Here is a 20273-nt window from a genome sequence, read left to right as displayed (position 1 = left end):
ATAGGAAAATCGTATATATGGGAAAATCGTATCCTACTTCATCAGCTGCCAGGGGTAAAAATATTCCAATAGGGAAGGGGATTGCTAAGTTTTTGCTGTCATATCACGAGCAAGCCTCTGCATTTCTGGATGTCTCAGAATGTTGCTTTTCCGCACTAAGATAGATAAACATAATGGCAATAACGAACATAACTTACCCTAAGTTCAGCACTGCAATGGCTTGTAAGTTCAACAATCATATTTGTGTTGCATAAATATATGTGCTACAGATGGCAATCGTCATATCACAGTAAATCATCACTCAACTGAGGCTTCTAATCCACAGCGTGGAATTCAAGTATGGCACACTTCATAATGAGCTATCAAGCTTTATATGTACGCGTGTTGAAATATGTTGGCACCAGCCCGTCAGAGACTGTTTTTGGAGTGAATGTGTGCGTAAACTATGCTCTTTTTCAATATCTCAGTGAAGGCATACTTTTGCCGGTGGGAAAATAAAATTTAATTTCATATCTGGATCGGACAGCAGACCTCAGACTCCTGAGATGCTTGCATGTGGTGAAACGGGCTCCAAGTGATGCTGGGCTAGCTGAATGTTCATGTCAGGAATATTATTTAGTGTTTGAGTGTTTCAGACATGCTAAATGCTCACCCTATAGGATATATTTCGTCTATGTTTTGTGTTCTTGTTGCCTAACTACAGATGTGAGTTCTGTCGAAATTGCTTTGATATCTCCATACAACTGGCCAGACGCACTCAGGTGGCCTCAGGTCGCACTCGCACTCAGACAGACGCACTCAGGTCCACGCACTCAGGTGGCCTCAGGTCGCACTCACACTCAGACAGACGCACTCAGGTGGCCTCAGGTCGCACTCGCACTCAGACAGACGCACTCAGGTCCACGCACTCAGATGGCCAGTCATTTGTGGTGAGGTGTCTGTACTGTCCTGGTCCTTTTATATCCGTGCGACAATAGGAGGGTCTTATTTTGACGCATCATGGTACACCTGTTTCAAATCCGTGCGACAATGGGAGGGTCTTATTTTGGCGCATCATGGTACACCTGTTTCAAATCCGTGCGACAATGGGAGGGTCTTATTTTGGCGCATCATGGTACACCTGTTTCAAATCCGTGCGACAATGGGAGGGTCTTATTTTGGCGCATCATGGTACATCTGTTTCAAATCCGTGCGACAATGGGAGGGTCTTATTTTGGCGCATCATGGTACACCTGTTTCAAATCCGTGCGACAATGGGAGGGTCTTATTTTGGCGCATCATGGTACACCTGTTTCAAATCCGTGCGACAATGGGAGGGTCTTATTTTGGCGCATCATGGTACATCTGTTTCAAATCCGTGCGACAATGGGAGGGTCTTATTTTGGCGCATCATGGTACACCTGTTTCAAATCCGTGCGACAATGGGAGGGTCTTATTTTGGCGCATCATGGTACACCTGTTTCAAATCCGTGCGACAATGGGAGGGTCTTATTTTGGCGCATCATGGTACACCTGTTTCAAATCCGTGCGACAATGGGAGGGTCTTATTTTGGCGCATCATGGTACATCTGTTTCAAATCGTGTGACATGTGCAGATAGTGCATCGGCTTCGTCTGTGACTGAACCACCTGAAACACCTGCGCACAGGGTCACAGGCGCCTTTCTGTCTGCCTTGTCCTTGTGTTTTGTCTGTGAATGTTCCATCTGATACACCTGCGTGTAAAGCTGTTCCACTTGCGAAGTGTCAGCTCCTGCTGTACCTGAAAAGGCCAAACCCCTTGATTTTGAGACCTTTTCTGATTTACTATCCAGTGAACATGGATTTTACATGAGAGAGCATGTGTGGATGTAGCTGCATTTCTACGACGAGCATGCATGCAGGTAGCAACAAAAGTTATGCAAAACCCAACAACTAGCGTAAGTGATCTGAACACATTTGCCCCTTGCAGTGAGTTTGCTAGTGATAAAAGGCTCACATCCTGCATTAGTAAAGACCTGAGTTTATAGCGCCAGAAGCTGTAACTTTGGATACATGCTTGGATGGTTCCACAGTCATATCAACACGTCTCAATCTTAGATGTCTTGAAACAGGCAGTGAGGTATTTTGATGTCCTTGATGTTCACTTTGGCCAACCAGCTGTAGTTGCATCCCCGAAAGACATCGCAGATTTATACACAGGATCTCCGGACTGCAATTATTTGGACAGAGTACAGATAGTGTTATATGCTGATTATTTTCAACTGCCAAACCGTTGCGCTGCATTCTGCACAAGGGTATTCCAATTTTCCATCACATGTGAAGGACATATTTCCTCTTGCTCTGCTGCGTGCATCTCATTTCAAGTCATATCGTTTCGCAACGCTTGGTCGCATTGTAGATGAGCAAAAGGGGCATGAGAAGTCTGGCATTCCAGTGAAACGGGGTGGTGACACTTTAAGCTTTAAAGACCGCGCCACCTTCGTAGTTGCAGACAACTTAGGTGCTCACAACTTGGCTGGCTTTACCACATGTTTTTACCGAGGCAACCTGCTCTGTCGCTGTTGCTTTGCTAGCACAGTTGACATTTAAGGTTTTCAGCCCAGAACAGGAAAATGGCATAATGCAGAAATCGAGCGCACGCAACAGAGTGGGTTTTGCGCACAGCAACGGTCTGTGTGAGGGACTAGGCCCCATCGTTATTGCGTGCGTGTGTCATCGGCGCATGCATCAGGCGAAAATTATTGGCCGTGGATGAAGTAAACAGCATCATGCAGACGTTCCTATAGGACAGGACCCTGTCAATACGCCCCAACCTCTCCGTACGAGAAGTACCATGGTCAATGTGAAGGAGACTGCTGCTGATTGCATTTTGCTGCTGAATTTGGTCCCTCTGCTTATGAGGCACCAAGTTCCGCGACTTCGTGAAGAGTGGGTGTTATTGGAAGATTCGTTCACCTGGTCACCTGGTGAGAACATTTTCCGCGCGGTCAGTATCTCCAGAGTTTGTCAGAATAACGGTAAGACGCAGAGTTTTGGCTCGAGGCATTGCACAGGGTGGTCCCAGCAGCAAGGATCATTCCGAAATTATATTATCTGTTCCACTACACAGAACAAATTGCAAAACTCTGCTGCCTCGCTCACTGTAAGACTGAAATTTAAAAGCCAGCACCAGCTGCAAAAAAAGATGTTGCGCAAACTAAGAACCGTGTGAATATGTGTAAAACAATTACCATCAAAAATCGGCGTGCTCTGAGCTCAAATTTAAGGTCCAACACGTATTTCGGCGCCAGAAATCATGTCGTGTTTAGAGATACTCTTCACCCAGAGGGTGTACTAAAAGTATGTGCCACTTGCACGAGAGCTCGCATAAAGGCACGGACAACACGTGCTAGTGTGTGTCTGGACGGGTATGTGGTTCCTTAACGTGAACTCGTATTTTAGACGGTGCTGACGCCGGACAGCACAGAGGGGGGCCTCTTCAAGAATATCATCTGAGTGCGCGACAAAAAAAAAGTAATCCTGGGGGCAGCACGACTGCTTCGTATCAGTGCTGGGTCGCCGCTGCGGGTCCGACTGTATGTCGATGAATTCGAAGAGTTCGTCGATGTTGATTCGATCGGCGATCTGCCTCACCGTGGAAAGCTGATGTTCGAAGCTGCCTGAGGCAGCAAACCGGCCGGCGCAGCTTGACAGGTGAAAACGTGTTCGTATCAGCGCACCCTTTCGGCTCACTCGGTGGCTGTGTGCGCATTTCTCAAAACACCGAGATTAGTTTCTTCTCCAATTCAGGGTTTATTGTTTGAATGATGTTGCATGTAAACATCCACTTTGTTGTGATGTTCTGAAGCGCATTGTATGGCTTGCATATAACGGGTGCATCCTGAGCATATAGGATTCCCGTGTGATGGATTTTGATAGCATCTACGTTGTTGCGGCATGTATGGAGAACGAGTCAGCACTTGGTTTACCAGATGGTGCTCGTTCCCAACAGAACCTCTATCGTCGTCGTGGTCATCATTGGGGTTTCACGGCGCACTCAGCCGCTGAAGCCATATGGCATTACCTACTTCTCATCCCGGCAGGAAGGGTGGACCTCGCGGGCGAATCGAACCCCGTACCTCTGGTCTCCTAGACGCGCAGTAGTTAACACGTCTGCGTTAACCAATACACCATCGGTAGGCAGAACCTTGGTCTGGTTGTCTGCTTTGTCTGGTTATCTGTTACTTATTATTTTTTCTCTCACTTACAGCTCAGCCCGGTCAAACGAGTCCACGAGTCAGCCCCACACAGCGTCGATACCCTCGGCAGATACGCTCCCATGCGGTGCATTTGAAGACGAGCCAAGTCAGATAAACAGGCCCTGGTGATGGAATGGGTGGCTGAAGTCGTTCCTGTCGTCTCCTGTTACGACTGATGGTGAATGGTTTAGCTCCAGGCATCTCCAAGGTACTGAATGTCAGTGGGAATGGAATGGGAGGATGACAGACTCCTTCGTGCTTATTCTCTTAAGTTGGCGGAGACGGGATCATGTTCCATACTAGGTAGGGTTCGTAAGGTCTGACATCAGTGCCAAATGTTTCAGTGCAGGACAGTATACGGCCTCAGGTATTGAACAAACTAGCTTAATGGGATGCAAAACGTGCTGTCAGTAACGCGATGCTCATTATCAGTAAAAAAAAACTCAGCTCATTGGTGGCGCAGGAAGACTCGCTTGTGTCAGATGACAATTCAACGTGTTCAATTCAACAACAGCTTTCAGATGAATCAGGCATGGATATAGTAAGAAGCATTTTACCTTAGTATAGATCTGTATGGATGGATATATCTGATCGGCTTCAGCCCCACCGCACTCGGCAGATGCGCCCCCAGTCGTAGCATCAGCAGATGAGCCAGACCGGGTAACATGTGGGGGAGGGGGGGGGGGGTGAATGGACAGCTGAAGGTTTTTGGTTGGCCTCCTGCTGGGACTACTTGTAGAATGGTCAAATGCCAGTCAGCTCTTGACATGCTGTTTATCCGTAGTGATGAATTGGCAGTATGCAGGATTCAGGTTTGTCCTTTCACCACCACCTTAGTTTTTAACAGGTTTCTGTTATTTACAATCCACATAAACTGACAAAAGCTAAGAAAGCTGCAATATCCCCTCTTTGTATACAGTATATCAACACAACTGATCTGCAATGTTTGCAATTGGTGTCGAGCAATTGGTAATTGGTGCGCCAAATGGTATCTGAACTTGAACCCTAATACCGTTGAAAACGCTCGCATTCCATGTGACTGGCCTCATTTAACCATCACCTTATTTAACCCACCACTCGGATGTATGCGTGCATCGTCCAGCGGTTAATCATGGCTGGTGTCTATGAAATTGGACGACTTTTGCACCGGTATCGCTTTCAACAGAGATCAACATATTTCAGATTTTTTCACGACGGGTAAGTTATGGTGTTTGACACATATACAGACGAAATCAACTCCCTGGCTTTTGCAATTGGGTGCCAGGACGTCGTTATCCAAGCAGGCTGCTCGTAGCAGAGTTCAACAAAAATCAACCGTTATGGCCAAAATACAGCACAGCAATCTTCCACTTTGCTGCTCCACTGGCTTATAATGTCTGCATTGTTTTAGCTTTTGCCAACTTAACTCCAGTTGAACCAAAGACACTGCTTAATAGCAGGACTTTTAATATGCTGTTACGTTCATAGCACTGTTGTCAGTAGTGAAAGCTATCCCTCCTTGATGGTGGAAGGCGAGTTGCCTAAATTGAAGGCCTTAAGATGGAGCATGCATATAAAATTCGGGTGCACAAACATCCCAGTCCTCATGAACTACTTAAGGTAAATGTTAAATGATCACGCTTCAAAGAATTTGTCTAAGAGTAGTCTGTGTTATGTGTCTGACTGGTTTCGCTCAGTCGCATGATAGCGACATGTGGCAAGTTCAAAAGCAATGCAGGTCCGGCACGGTATGGTGGTGCATGTCACATTGTCTTGCCCTTGGAGTTGCGTGATGTCTGCTAACCATCTATCTCCGATATGCATGATTATTTCGCACCAGGTCACCGATGTGCATTCACCTTCGGCGCTGCCCGGAGCAGTTCGCGAGGACAACGAGCGGATGATAGCCGTGAGAATGCTGAGCAGTTCACTCAGGATGGCCTTGGAGGGACCTGGACCGTTGACTCCGCAGCATTAGGCTAGCCTCACTCAGGCGGTGTTTAACCAGACGCTCATCGATATTCAGTACGTTTGCTTGGACCGCTTATTTCCAAGCCTTCAGATGTGATTTTGAAAGCGCAGTTTTACGTTAATGTTACGTTGCGTTCTAGTTTTAGCTGGCGTTCAAAACGTACCTGGGCCGTTGACTTATCAGTGCGCGGTGTCGCTTAATTGTTTCAGCATGTTTTGGAATCATACTATATCCTTTGTTCTACATGATGCAGCTCAAGTATGCGAGTGTTGTATGCACGGGGATGCCTTAGCCCCAAACATCAGTCAAGCATGCGAGTGTTGTATGCACTGGGATGCCTTAGCCCCTAACATCAGTCAAGTATGCGAGTGTTCTATGTCCTGGGGTGCCTTAGCCCCTAACATCAGTCAAGCATGCGAGTGTTGTATGCACTGCGATGCCTAAGCCCCTAACATCAGTCAAGCATGCGAGTGTTGTATGCACCGGGATGCCTTAGCCCCTAACATCAGTCAAGTATGTAAGTGTTCTATGTCCTGGGGTGCCTTAGCCCCTTCAGTCAAGTATGCAAGTGTTGTATGCCCTGGGATGGTTAGCCCCTATTCTTATTCCTGTCTGATAGCTTCATACTGCATGAGGAATGTGTGTCGGTGAAGCTATCAGATAAATGTAGCATGGCTACCGGCCTAATTTTTACAGACTGCTGTGTAACATGTTTGCTGCAGCTGAACGACGGTTTTGAACAGTGCTTAGCTCGTGTTTTTGGCAACTACCCGTCGAAAAGGTCGAACGCGGCAATGGCCATGCGGATGGTCGACCAGTTCGGGGACAAAGTGCGCTCGTCTTCCTCGTGCCTCGACCCCTTCGGGGACAAAGTGCGTTCGTCTTCCTCGTGCCTCGACCCCTTCGGGGACAAAGTGCGTTCGTCTTCCTCGTGCCTCGACCCCTTCGGGGACAAAGCGCGCTCGTCTTCCTCGTGCCTCGACCCCTTCGGGGACAAAGTGCGCTCGTCCTCTTTGTGCCTCGACCACTTCGGGGACAAAGTGCGCTTGTCCTCCTCGTGCCTCGACCAATTCGGGGACAAAGTGCGCTCGTCTTCCCCGTGCCTCGACCAGTTCGAGAACAAAGTGCGGTCGTCTTCCTCGTGCCTCGGTCAGTTCGGGGACAAAAGGCGCTCGTCTTCCTCGTGCCTCGACCAATCTGTCGTAAACATCCTACATTCTGTTCAAAGGGGATGCGCTGCAAAATTTCACCTTGGCACAATTTCAAAACGCAGTTTTTTGTGCGCCAGATTTTATTTATTGACGTGACCCAATTAAATCAAATCAAACTTATTGACGTGACTTCGCTCCGAATCTTTGCCGGACGTGTTCGCAGCGCGATACGTTTTGTTTTGATCATGGCACATTTCGGGCAGTAACTGCGCGTGTGGGCCACTAGCAGCTGTTACGCGTGCTTCTAACAAGTGAGCTGCAAGTTATGCTCTTTGTAACGGTTAACACACTTAACCCAACGTCGGTCCTGGGTGCGCAAATTTACTTGATTATAAATGGGTCTGCTGTACCATTTCTGTATCGCTTCGATCCAAGGGACTCTACATGACGTCCCGTATAATCTTTGCGGTCTGGGTTGCTGAAAACACCAACAAAAGGCGCTGCATCAATGCTGTATACTGTCACATAGACATTTCCCGTGCGTGTGCAAAAAACGGAAGAGAGGCCGACGAAGAGAGCGTGCCCAGCGGCGAGTGAGCGGAGCCGGTGAGGATTCCCAAACTACCCGCCCATTATGGCTGCGCCATCTCTGGACGTGGTGGCAGCCATACGGATGCTGAACCGCGATGACCTGGAGAGGGAGGACGTGGCGGCGCTGAAGGTGGCCATTCTCCCGGAGTGCAGGCACTTTCGTGCACTGCCACCTTCCCCTCGAGCGTATCGAGGAAAAGTCCAGCTGGCTGTTCAGCTGCAGCGAGGTGAGCAACTCCATGGATGGCCATAGACAGAATATGCTTGCCGTGTTGGTGATGTTTCAATTCGCTTGACTCATGTACGATACAAATGTATGCAACAGTCTTCTAGTGACTGCCACGTTTTCGCCATTGGTGGCAGTGGGATGTCGGTCCTAAACCGCATTCCGGCATGCTTAACTATATCCCTGCTCTAGGGTCTTTAGAACATGTTTAAAGTATGATCATAAAATGGCACGAATTCCAATTTTTTAGCTTATTTGTCAAAGCCTCAGCTTTGCAGCTTCTTAGGTGTTAGCTCCAGAATTGGTTTTTGGGAGCGATCTGTGCCAGTATTCAGTTGGCTTGTGCAGCTGCTGGTGCAATCGGAGGGGAGTAGTCATACTCCACATGAGGTTTCGAACCAAAATGGAAACCGTCTCAGAGCGCGGGTTGGCAGGTCTAGTACTGCTATCGTAAATTTTGAAATTTCTGCTTTTCCGAAATTTGCTGCGGAGGCAACTTATTTCTGTGCCATGGTTTTAAAGCTCGCGGGACGAGCGCCGCCTGGCCATCACGTTTCTCCAGTACTTCGTGCTACGAGTGCGTGATTGTGGCATCGTGCCCCGGGCATGCTGGGCCCTGGCTAGGAGGTTGGATGTAAAGGAGTGAGAAGACTTGGCGGAAAAGAGTTAGCCAATGGGATACACATGTTCATGGACGCAGTGTGTCATGGCGACACGTGCTTGGCTTGTAACCTTGAACTGGAAGTTTTTAGGTTCCGTTTTCGGCGTCGTTCCGCTATTGAATGCTTCCAGCTGAGATGCGCCAATTTGACGTGCTATGGAGATGCGTCGTTGCGCTGTGCGGGGCATTACAACAGGTTGTGTTGTGACGCTCATATGAAGGGTGTTTGTTTTTTTCTTCGACGGATGCCGGCGGATCAGCACACAGATCACAAGTTGGAATATATGCCATGAGCGTACATTGCGTTTGTCGACCTGATTAAAATAACGGATGGGACTTTGGAGAACGCTCGGAAACCATACAAGAGAGACACATTTTACGAGAACCTTAGAGGTCTGGGAAACCTTTTTGGCCTGGGAACATTTTTTGCAAGATTTTCGGAGTCGGTGCAGATTGTCTCGCTGGAGAATGCTCCATTATCTCCATGTTCCAATTGCCCGGTCACGGAGATAATCAAGCATTCTCACACCAGATAATTTGCGTCGACGCTGAGAACCTCGCAAAAAAGAACGACACGAAACAAAAAGACTCCCTATGAAGTTCTCGTAAAGTGTGGCCTCCTACAGAGCCAAGATCGCCCCCTCGATAGGCTTGCCTGTTTCTCAGTGCGGCGCCGCGGATTACGGCGCAAAATCGCCACGGCCCCCAATTCTCACTACCCTCAGGACATGTCCCTAACGGCGGCATTCGCGAGAACCAAGAAGACTACGGTGAGCGACCAAAGGGACCCTGAACGCCCGATGGGGTCCCTAGGCAGCCAGCGGAACAAACCCAAGGTGAGAGGGACCCTTGGTGGCCTGAGTAGTCCCTCAGTGGACACACAGACCCATGGGCCGACAAAAGGCCCTTACGTGCCCAGAGAGACACCGAGCATTGCGCGTTTACTTTGACTCTTGGACTACCACTCCTGGACTATCCTGGACGCGCCCCTGACAGACTATCGTCGCATTCGATACCAACTCAGCATCCGAAAGCCATCAGCAGCTTTAAAATACGACATGACAGGCACGCGCTACAGCCAACCGTAATGAACGTGAACCCTAGATTGCACACCTAACTCGCAACTGTTCAAGGCAGACGTCGTTAGGCCGAAAGCTAAGTGCTTTTACAAGGCTATTACGCTACTGTTATTCATACAAATCTAATACTTCTGCCATGCCTTTTGCTCTTGGGGACTGCCCTTATACTGAACAGCTGCACATAGTTAAGTCGTCATACGACCACTATCGCGCATTATCCTCTGAAGGCGCACAGCAAACACATCAATTGGAGCGTCAGCAGAAGCCGCAGACGAGAACACCTAGCTCGCGACGAAAACACAGTACATCCACGCCGAAATAGAGTAGATCTTATAACATAAAGGACACTTATATGTGAGGCAGAGAATACGAGCAGCATAATTGACGACAGATCGGTGCAAGCACAAATAGACGTCAGCAAACACTTAGGCTGCTTGAACCATGTGTCCGATGGGACAAATCGCTATGCTGTATTTCGTGCATTCCACGTATTTTGTGGTTTGCATGGAATCGTTGACATATGTTGCGATCAGTTTTACCATGCCCATCTAATTAACATCGACACATACCTCCAAGCAAGGGCTTGAATGACCGCTATCTGCCGAGCCAACAGAACGCCCCAATGGATGCTGCTGAGAAAAGGTTTTGTTGATGGAGCTCCCAGCACAAATATCGTCCAAGAAAGAAATGTTAACATTGGGCTAATTCCAATGAATATTGGCACGGCTGTGGCCACGCTTGCCATCTACGCAGCACGCCCCCCACCACCACATACACTGCGAGGTGCGCGGTCGCAGGGCGCCCGGCCGGCGGGCCTCGAGCGGCGAAGGCTCCGGCGGGCGACACTCACCGCAGGCGAGCGCGAACGACGGCGAGGCCAGCTCGAAGTACGGGAAGGTGCGCATCATCAGCAGCATGGTGGCCAGGCCGAGCACGCCGCAGGCCGGCACGTGTAGAGGCACGCTCTCGAACACCATGACGCCCAGGTGCACGAGCAGCACCGCCTGCAACACAGCCAGCCGCGTCAGAGGGGGCGCTGCCGGGCCGAGCTGACGCTGCTGGTCAGCGGCGTCGCCGGCCGGACCTGCCCGTCCCGTCGAGCTGGCGTGCTGGGCTGGTGACGCAGCGAAGGCGACTGGAGGCGCCGAGTCGCACGTGACGCCTGAAACTGCTGCGCAACTCGGCCCCGACGCCAGCAAGCGATCCAAGGAGCAAGGGAGGGTGCCAAGGCTTCCAGAACAAGAAACAGTGTCTGAAACTTGGGTGTTTTTTGGTGTTTTAGCCCCAAGGCACTTTATTCTCCACAAATATACACTGGAAAGAATGCAAAAAAAAATGTTATCTGTGAACGGTGTCCAATGAAGGCAAGCTGTCCCTGAAACTTCGACAGCATCGCGCGCCACACTCACGACTAAACGAGGGACACTGCTGGCGGGTTACAGCCGAATCTCCCTACCATATCACACACAAGCTTTCCTTGCAATGCACTCAGTGCCCAGGTCCGCTGCTGCTTACCAGCACACGTTTAACCCACCTACCGTCCAACAACGACACCGAGCCCGAGCCCGCACTCAAAACAACATCGTCTCTTGATGGGCCAGGGAGAAGCGCTGAGAACATCTCGCATACGTCACGATTCAACGCTTCTGGATTGCACGAAGAAATTATGGTAACACAATGAAAATTGATACGAAAGTATATGATGTCACACGAACATGTACCTCTACGCATATTGTGAATTAATCACATGCTGAGAAATAAACTTTTGTAATTTTTTAAAGACGGTACTCTTACTAAAGCTGTATTCAAAACTTTCAAAAAAGGACATTGCATAGAAGGTGTGCTGGTGGCGTCAAACACCATCCCAAACACTCGCTTGGGCACGCGAAAAACCAAGGCTCCGCGAGTCTCCGGCCCTTGGGGAGGATTTAGCACTGGAGAGAAGACATATCCTCCACCAAGAAATCCGAGCTGCATAGGTGATGGAAAGGCATAAGAGAGGCATTCAACAAAAACATTGATCTACGATCTATCGATCTATCGATCTTCAGATCGTCGCCACAGAATCATGACCTGGGTATTAAGCTAACGCGGCGTTGCTTGCCCCCCTTTGAGCAGAACTTTAAGTCTTGTGTTTGCATGATTATTTACGTTTTCAAGATATTCCTTTCATTTGAGCTTGGTTCTACCAATGAACATTTTTTAAATAAAATCATTTAGGTCCTAAAAAGCAATATCAAAACCGATAAACAACACAGCGGATCTGTCGTTGAAAAATGCTATTGCCTGCGTGCCATTTATGCAACCTACCGGCCTTTTTTGGAGGAGCCGCACGCGGTGTCGTGGTGGTGCGACTGGCGGGTAGTTTAGATAAAGGCAATATATGAGTTTAGCTCAGTGTCATACCCTGATAAAACTACTGCGACAGACTCAACGCCGGTGATTAGATGTAGCCATGCTAATTTTGTGCAGCCGGATTGCTCTGTGAGGAGGAAATGATTCCTCCGCCCTTGCTGCACTGGCCTCTGAGCCCCGATCACGAGGCAGCCTGACGTCCCAGGTGATGAAAATCTGTACATAACTCTGTGGAGCGGGTGAGCAGTGAAATTTGTTGTCCCAAATAAATAGCGCAAACCATGTTCTCCCTGATTTTGACCAACTTTTTCTCAAGGTTGGGGAGGGGCTAACATCTTATCCAACTAAGTAGGAAACTACACACCTCGTCTCAAGTTAAGTATATTATATATATATATATATATATATATATATATATATATATGTCAGTAAAAGCCTAGGCGGGTAGCACATTGCCCCAGAATCTTTCCCTTGGATGAGAAAGATTGTACCTTGGCTAGGATGCAGCTGCACTAACTACCAACCCCAGATGCTCCTATTTATATTGTGGCTCGTATGACGTTTCAATAATAAACTTGTCATAATGTGCTCTAGAATTGTTCAACAGGTGAACAATATGTCAAGCATCTGCTTCTATCAGCCTTAATTGGGGCTGGCACCTATACAATAGAATTGTGAATATTAACAACTTTCTATCAGCTCCATGGCTTACAAAATACGGTACGTGTGATCATTCGCTTATGAAGGAAACACTTACTTAGGAAGCTTGCAAATTTAAGAATTGCAAGCAGCCAATCTTTAATGGTCTTTGGCAATCACTGAGATCAGCTAGAGCAAGATATTTTCTGTCATCTCCTGCCAAAAAATGTCCCTTAGTGCTAGCTGTGAATGCAGTGCAAATTCACCTGGGTATTTTGTTCTCACTACAAGCCGTTATCCTAAAAAATTTGTTCTCTCCCACAAGAGCCAAAGCCAAATTTCAGATACTGGTAAGAAGCCAGATGACAACAAGCCAAATGCGGAGAAGTCTAACAAGATAAATATCAAGTGCAAAGAGTCAAATAGCACAAAAATAATTTGACAAAAGTCAAGTGCCATAAGTCCAAACGATAAATAGTAAATTCAAAAAGATCAACGGGCAAAACGTGATCAAATTCAAATGGCTCGAATTCGAAAGGGCAAAAGTTGAATATAAAAATAAACAATGCAAAAGAGTCAAATAAGCAAAAAGTCAACACAATAGAAGCAAAATTGAGCTTTAAGACCAGTCTATCAATAAAAACATCTCTGTCCTGTCCAGAAGCCCCGGCTTTTATAGAACTTCTAAATGCACTAAGGGTCCTCGGTCAGCTGCACGTCCCGAGTGCCGGGAGGCTACGGGGTAAAACATCCGCCCCCACCTAGCCATTGGGACCCAGCCAATTGACGGCCTCGAGACTGCGCGAAATGTGAGGAGGGGTCACGGATGTAGATCGGAAGGGCCCTCTGCGGGATACAAGATGTTTTGACGCACGATGGTTTTTCGCCATGTGGAGCATGTTAAGCTGGCTGTCTTGGGCCTCTTCGACTGCAGAGCACGGTCATAAAAAATACAAGGAACTGTTCAATGGAACTCCTAGATAAAACTATGCCACCCTACAGGGTGGGGGAGGGTCCTGGGTGTAACTTTCCAAGAGGCCTCCGGAGTTTAGGCGGAGTATAAGCTTGGCGATTTAGAGCTCGCCTTTCTTACACCGTTTGGGGTATGGGGAGGTACAGCAAACCCAATTTTGGGACGGTGGAAATTGGCACCACGTTACGATGTCTAATTTTCAACAAATGATATTTTCTCATGTGTTAGGCGTTACCTAGCCAAGCAGGAATCTTTCATCAAACAGATTGAATTTATGCAAAATATCAGAGTTTTTATTAAACGTGGTTCAAGTTGTTGGGGAACAGCCAGGCTTTTGAAAGCCATGGGCAACGGTTCACTTTAAATAAGTTCGTGTTCGTGCATTATGTAAGAAGACACCTTAGACGCCAAAGTGCAGACACCACAGACGTAACGGTGCTGGCACCTTAGGCGCCACAAAACCGATCCGGATGCTTAGGTTGCCTGCTCCACATCGGTCTCGTCTCCTAAAGGGGGATGAGCCCACTGATGTACTGACGCTAATCCGTGCGCCGTGCATTACTAAAAACTCACTGAACGAAAAACACGACACAGCTGCACGTTGCCTACACGAGTTCATATTGCTCGAAGCAAGGTTTAAAAAAAAAACGGCGTGTGTCAGTCCGGCAATCATCATTCCGGGATTCCAGCCCACGTATTTGCGGTTGGAGTATACGGTGGTGGACAATGTCTCTGATTTAGGAATTTGGGGGTGGAGAAAAACCTGCGCATCGGAGAGCACGTAACAATCTGCCACAGATGTGTGTCTTACCCAAGCTGGAAGGATCACGAGCTCCTGTAAGAATTACGAACCCCCAATCCTGCGAATGCCTCTTTATCCCAACACAGGACCATTCTTAATCTGACACATGGCCCCGGTTACTCTGAGTTCATTCTTTCTATGCAACGCCATACACCTGAAGTTAAAATTCGGAGGCGTGATACAGCTGCGCCCACAATTAGCGGTAAGGCTACATCCATGCCGGCGGTTCCTATCTGCCCTTCCCGCTCCAGGTCTCACCAAGTGCTTGTTGAGTCCCGAGCTGACACGGCCGAAAACATCGCTACTCTCTTCCAGTGGGCAAGCTTTTTTATTGGAATTCCACCAGTCTCACATTAAGCATAGCAGCTTGAGTGAAACTAAAATCTCCGCAAACCTGCGCACAAGTTCTGACAGATTCCGTGAATGCATTTCAGCATTCTGACCACCTGGATACTGGTAAACTGAGGAGAGGGCTCTGGGAAACGGGAGACTGTGACACCTCAAATCTTCGTCTCAAATCCCCGTGCAGGATCAGGAAGGAAAAAGAAAGGTGATGTCGGTGTCAGTCCCGGAACTAAGACGGCCCTTTTGAGCCGGCTAAAATTCATGAATGTTAGGAGGCTCTGCTTCCTTAACAACAACGATGGGATGTGCTTGGCTCGATCCGCCTCGCCCGCCTCGCGTACTCGTGTACGACACCGACGGCCGCCAAGTCACATGCTCGCGGCACGCTGCCCCCGTTGGTGGCAACACCGGGCCAGCCAATGCCGGTTAAACGACTGCCGATGCCAATCACACGCACGGCGCTTGATTCCGCCGGCGGCGGCGGAGGCCGCCCAGAGTTCGCACGCCTTGTCAGCACGGGACAAACAGAGCCGAGGTCGATACGCGCCACTCATCCCCCGCGCCGCGCCGAGCGATGGCGGCTAACGAAGAGACGGCGCCGAGAATGACGACCACACACACGGCGCGCGGCCGCACCCCGTAATATCGATCATCGTACTTATACTAGCTCAAACTGCACGGACCTTAGCATTGCAACATCTCTGAGCGAAGAACTGGGACAGAACATTTTCAGCACATTAATCGACGAGGTCTCAGTAAAGGCAGAGGTTGCTTTAAGGCAGCCTTTCTTTCCGTCGAATTGTACACAAAAAGCTCACAAGACCCTAACACTTTTCCTCCCGCATATTTTGGCGTTGGATACGTTACAACCCTAGTTCAAATGAACGACTCAACAAAACCGGTCGCAAATAGTAGTTCTCACCATTAACTTTGCATCGACAAAATGAATTGCGTTTCGTATGCACGTAAAACATGCTTTCCCTGAAGGTAACCACTTACACATATTTCAGTGAAACATCATATCTTCCTTTGCATAAAGCTCCATAGATACTTAGTTCCTAAACCCACTGCACATTTTGCGCGCTGTTATTACATGTAATTAACTCCTAGATCTGAATCACAGTTAAGTCATTGTTACATCGCCTTGATATGTTTTAAAATAATACTTGTTCAATAAATTTCATCTAGAAAACCACCAGCAGCAGGACATTCGTGTATGCCTATAACATGCCCCATCCTTGTCTACACTGACCTCTTTGAAGGGACAAAAAAGAAGCCCGCAGAAAGTGGGGACGCACAGTTTTACAGCATATGAACACGTTGATGTAATGAACGCGACGCTTCAATGCCAAGTAATGCATTTTTGTCTTACGCCGCGCTTTTTTACGCCTTTTGACATTGCTAAGTTTATAGCACAAGGATGACTTCTCTTAGAAACTTGCTCGGAGGCCAGCGGATACCACTTGGGAGAGCACCTTTTGATCACTAATTATCTTTCTAGACCCAGGCGCCATGGTGTTTTAGAAGCTCCCAGGGATTTGTGATCGACGACACAGGATAGTACCTCATATGGTCCGTGGTCCAGTCATGAGCTCGGAGCCCAGCGGCATCGTTGGCCAGGGCAGACAGATTGCCGTAATGTCGAGCGTGTCTATATGGTTACGGGGTGCTTGGCTACCATGACTGTCAGCCTGCCTGAGGGGGGGGGGGGAGCTACAGATGTGGGGCATTACTAGCAGGTTCTTACTGGGAAGGTCAAGTAATATCGAAGAGAATCGAAGCCCTGCACTCGTGACATAAACTGATGAGGTCTGGAGGTGGCAGCATGCTAACGACACCCTGCGAGCCTTATTCCGGTCATGATCAGAACCACAACCAGAAACCACCAGAAAGCTGGTCAAAAGAACTACTACAAATCAAAATAAAGTTTCACAGACAACCACGGACGTAGACCGGGCAGTGTAACATAGACCTTGGAGGAAACAGATGCATCACCAACAAACTCGAAAGCATGAAGGTCCCAAGAGCACACACACAATCGACAATGGATTGTTCACGTCCCGTTATTTGGGCATCTGAATTGACGGAATGCATCGCTGGTCCAATTGCCTCCATCATGTAGTGTACAAAACTGGATCCGCTCCATAAGCAAATGGGTGGCTCTAGAGATTGTCTATATCAGGGCATGGACCTCTTCAAGGGCAGCTTCTTCGGATACCAAGTTCTACTGCGTAATCTTAAGAGATCAGACAGCCTGTATCATATACGGATGTCTTAACACGCGTCCAGATAGCCAGTTGAATGCAACGCGCTCGGGAGGGGGAGGGGGGCAATTCCCCCGAAATCTCCAAAGCTAAGAGAGCTAGAGACACCAAATTCATAGCGCAGGTGGGGTTTTATATGAGCTTACTCACGTCAAATGTTTAAGTCCCTAAGTTGTGAATTTCGATACACGAAGGTCAAACAAGGTCAAACTCCAGATCGGTGTTCCCAATGCCCTCAGAACTCCTCGTGCCAGTAGTTTTAATCTAGATACCAAACGTAGACTGTAAGAAAAATATGACTGGTGTTCGTAGCAGATAAGTGCCCTTATCTGAACTTTAGAGGATAACACGGACAGAAAACGTTCGGGATTATTTTGATATATCAATTTACAACCCGTGCCAAATACTACTCCAGGTGACAGGTTCCTGGACGCAAAAGTTAAAACGGGGTCAATTATATCAGTGGCCTTCCCTGAACTTCGTTAAGTAAAGACTAGACACCTGTTTGGTGTTGTGATCCAGGAAATCGAACAAAAGCTACCTCACAGAGCAAGTTTTCGAGTAAGAGTTCGAGCGCTTTGGTTTTGACCTTGATCTGACATTCCTACCTGCACCTATCTACCTTCTGAGGCTAGTCGTAATCCTAATTTGATGTCTAATTGTCTATAAAACCATCTCAAAGTTGCATAACCTTATCCAACACCCTGCTACCCCGCCATATTGAACGATTCCCTGGATAAGCTATTCAGTTGCCTTCAGCTGCACAAATTTTCATAAGTTATTCTTACAAAACTTTCGGGGGAGTCAAATTACCCTTCCCCTCCTGAGCGCGTGGTGCCGTTTCTAATGACCTTAGTCGTTTTAGCGATCTGGGACAATTTGTTAAGGCTTCAGTTATTTTGAATACACCAAAATCAGTATCATAATTGATCAAGATCTGATCAACACAAAGGATCGGATCCCACTTAACACTAAACGGAAACGTATGTGTCCGGGGAAAACACGTCACGATTTGACGCGATTGTACGGTTTCATTTCAAGAATCAAAAAGTGTGTAAAAGTATCAGTTAGATGCAAGGCTGGTAAAATGCATGTAAACGTTGAGCACTTCGTTGGTGTGAATGTACTGCCAACAAATTAAAGAGCCAACACACACGACAAGAAAGCAAACTCAATTCGGGGTCATCCGGAGCCCGGCATTTTACAAGTGCCATCCATCTCCCAATTTTGGCATAAATCGTGCAATGTTTCGTAGTTGCCATAAACCACGGAGCGCATACTGGCAGTGCAACACTACAAACCACACTATGGTATTGTAATGTTTACCTTGAGGTCAATACAATCAATCAATCAATCAATCCGCGATCCGCAAAGTTGTTTGGCTTACAATTCATGTCCACCGACCGACAGATCCAGTCACCCAACATGTCCGATCAATAAACAATGCACTATTTTTCCAAATAACTGGCCATCGATAATTTCGTTTTTCATAATTGTACCCAAATATTTTGTCGATCCAGACAACTTAAATGCATTTTGTCGGTAAATAAAGGCATCAAACTGTCAGCGAGGCGTGGTATTTGATCACCAAACGTCTAAATTGCATCACTGAATTCCTGAACCACTGAATTTCGTACTTTTGAAGAGATTATTAACTGTGTAACTTGTCACGCATTAGTTCTGTGCACAACGACAGTTCCAAGCTTAATGTCATTACCTTTGAGCGCTATTCGGAACTGGAACGGTCTGGCCATCTACCTCAATCCACCTCCGCCCTTTTTAAGTATTTTCATCGAGACTCTTGTGAGAATATCACAACACTTGTGGTCAGAAAGTTGTTATTTTGTTTTCTGATAAATTGAATGACAAATGTGACTAGGACCACACATCAGCTCGCCCAGACATCGTTAATGTCATTTTTTGGTGACATTAGTCTCTCTTCGTGACTGGGAAGCTTGCGCATTGTGCCAGGAGCTTGCTACTCTTCGCAACACTCCGAACCTCTCGGGTCCCCGGCCCGTTTCCAGCACCTCCAAAGAGCACGTCTGTAAACACGTTAAATGAAAAAAACGTGCAATATTATCTAAGTGTTCCAACAAATACAAACCTTGAAAGCTGCTGAGGCGTTCCAAGAAAAAAACACGCGAAGTGCGTTTATAAACCTTGTGCACCATGGGAGCTGGAATAAGTTTCCGCCATTGTGTGGAGCCATGATGATCATGGCTGCGGGTTTAATACCACCACAGGGAAACATTTCGAACCATTCGGCATGAATCACGGCGAGAGAGATGCGATCCGGACCAACTTCACGTCATAATTGGAACTCTGGTCGGTAACTGAGAGTCCAGAGTGTACGCTGGCATCGGACAGTCGGGCTGAACTGCTGGATGTGGGAATGCGTATTGACGGTAGACATTGCAGCCTGGGTTTCACAAGGACAATAATTTCACCGCTCTCACCGCTAGTTTCACCGCTCACAGGAATGCACGATTGGCAAGCAATTGCATGCTATAAAAGTACACCGGAACGATATTTTGGTACAATAATCTCGTGCGCCACCACAATCATAGTAATGCCTCTTTGGGGTGCGCGGGAGGGGGCCTACTGTGAGTTTTCATCAGCAGCCGACTTCAGCCACACCTGCAAACGGCAGCCGAAGAATATTCTTCCTTGAGGACATTGCCATGCGCAAACGTCATGTCCGTGTTTGAGCGCAACGCGAAGACTAGCCACCTGTGACACGCTCACTTCATTCCGTTCTGGGTACAGTAATGGAGACATCCCAGGGTACGTGCGTCACAGGCGCCCGCAGCATCGGCTCGGCACAACGGGCCGGATAAAGTGGGATGGATGAGCGGCGCCGGGTAACGCCACGCGCTGAATAAACCCGGGCAAGCGCCGCCGCCGGAAAAAAGGTGTCTGAGGCAGAAATGTTGCGGGGGCGCGAGTAGAGCGGTAGCCGCGTCACCACTCCCCCGGCCGGCGCGGAACGGATAACTGCGTCATGGGGCTGTACCT

At 48.0% G+C, this 20273-nt stretch overlaps 1 protein-coding gene across 2 annotated transcripts in view; it reads right to left on the bottom strand.

Moving 5' to 3' along the window:
* LOC119111912 (protein TEX261) overlaps nt 1-20273 on the bottom strand; it is a 96544-nt gene that overhangs the window by 50343 nt on the left and 25928 nt on the right. For both annotated transcript variants that reach the window (XM_037235785.1, XM_037235786.1), the window contains exon 3: nt 10728-10881. In XM_037235785.1, coding sequence (XP_037091680.1) covers nt 10728-10881 — 154 coding nt within the window. The remainder of the gene's footprint in view (nt 1-10727; nt 10882-20273) is intronic.

The sequence above is a fragment of the Pollicipes pollicipes genome, unplaced genomic scaffold (assembly GCF_011947565.3).
Source record: "Pollicipes pollicipes isolate AB1234 unplaced genomic scaffold, Ppol_2.1 Scaffold_7261;HRSCAF=8764_pilon_pilon_pilon, whole genome shotgun sequence".
Lineage (NCBI taxonomy): Eukaryota > Metazoa > Arthropoda > Thecostraca > Pollicipedomorpha > Pollicipedidae > Pollicipes > Pollicipes pollicipes.
The sequence above is the reverse complement of the archived record's forward strand: the minus strand, read 5'-3'. Positions and strand labels throughout refer to the sequence as shown.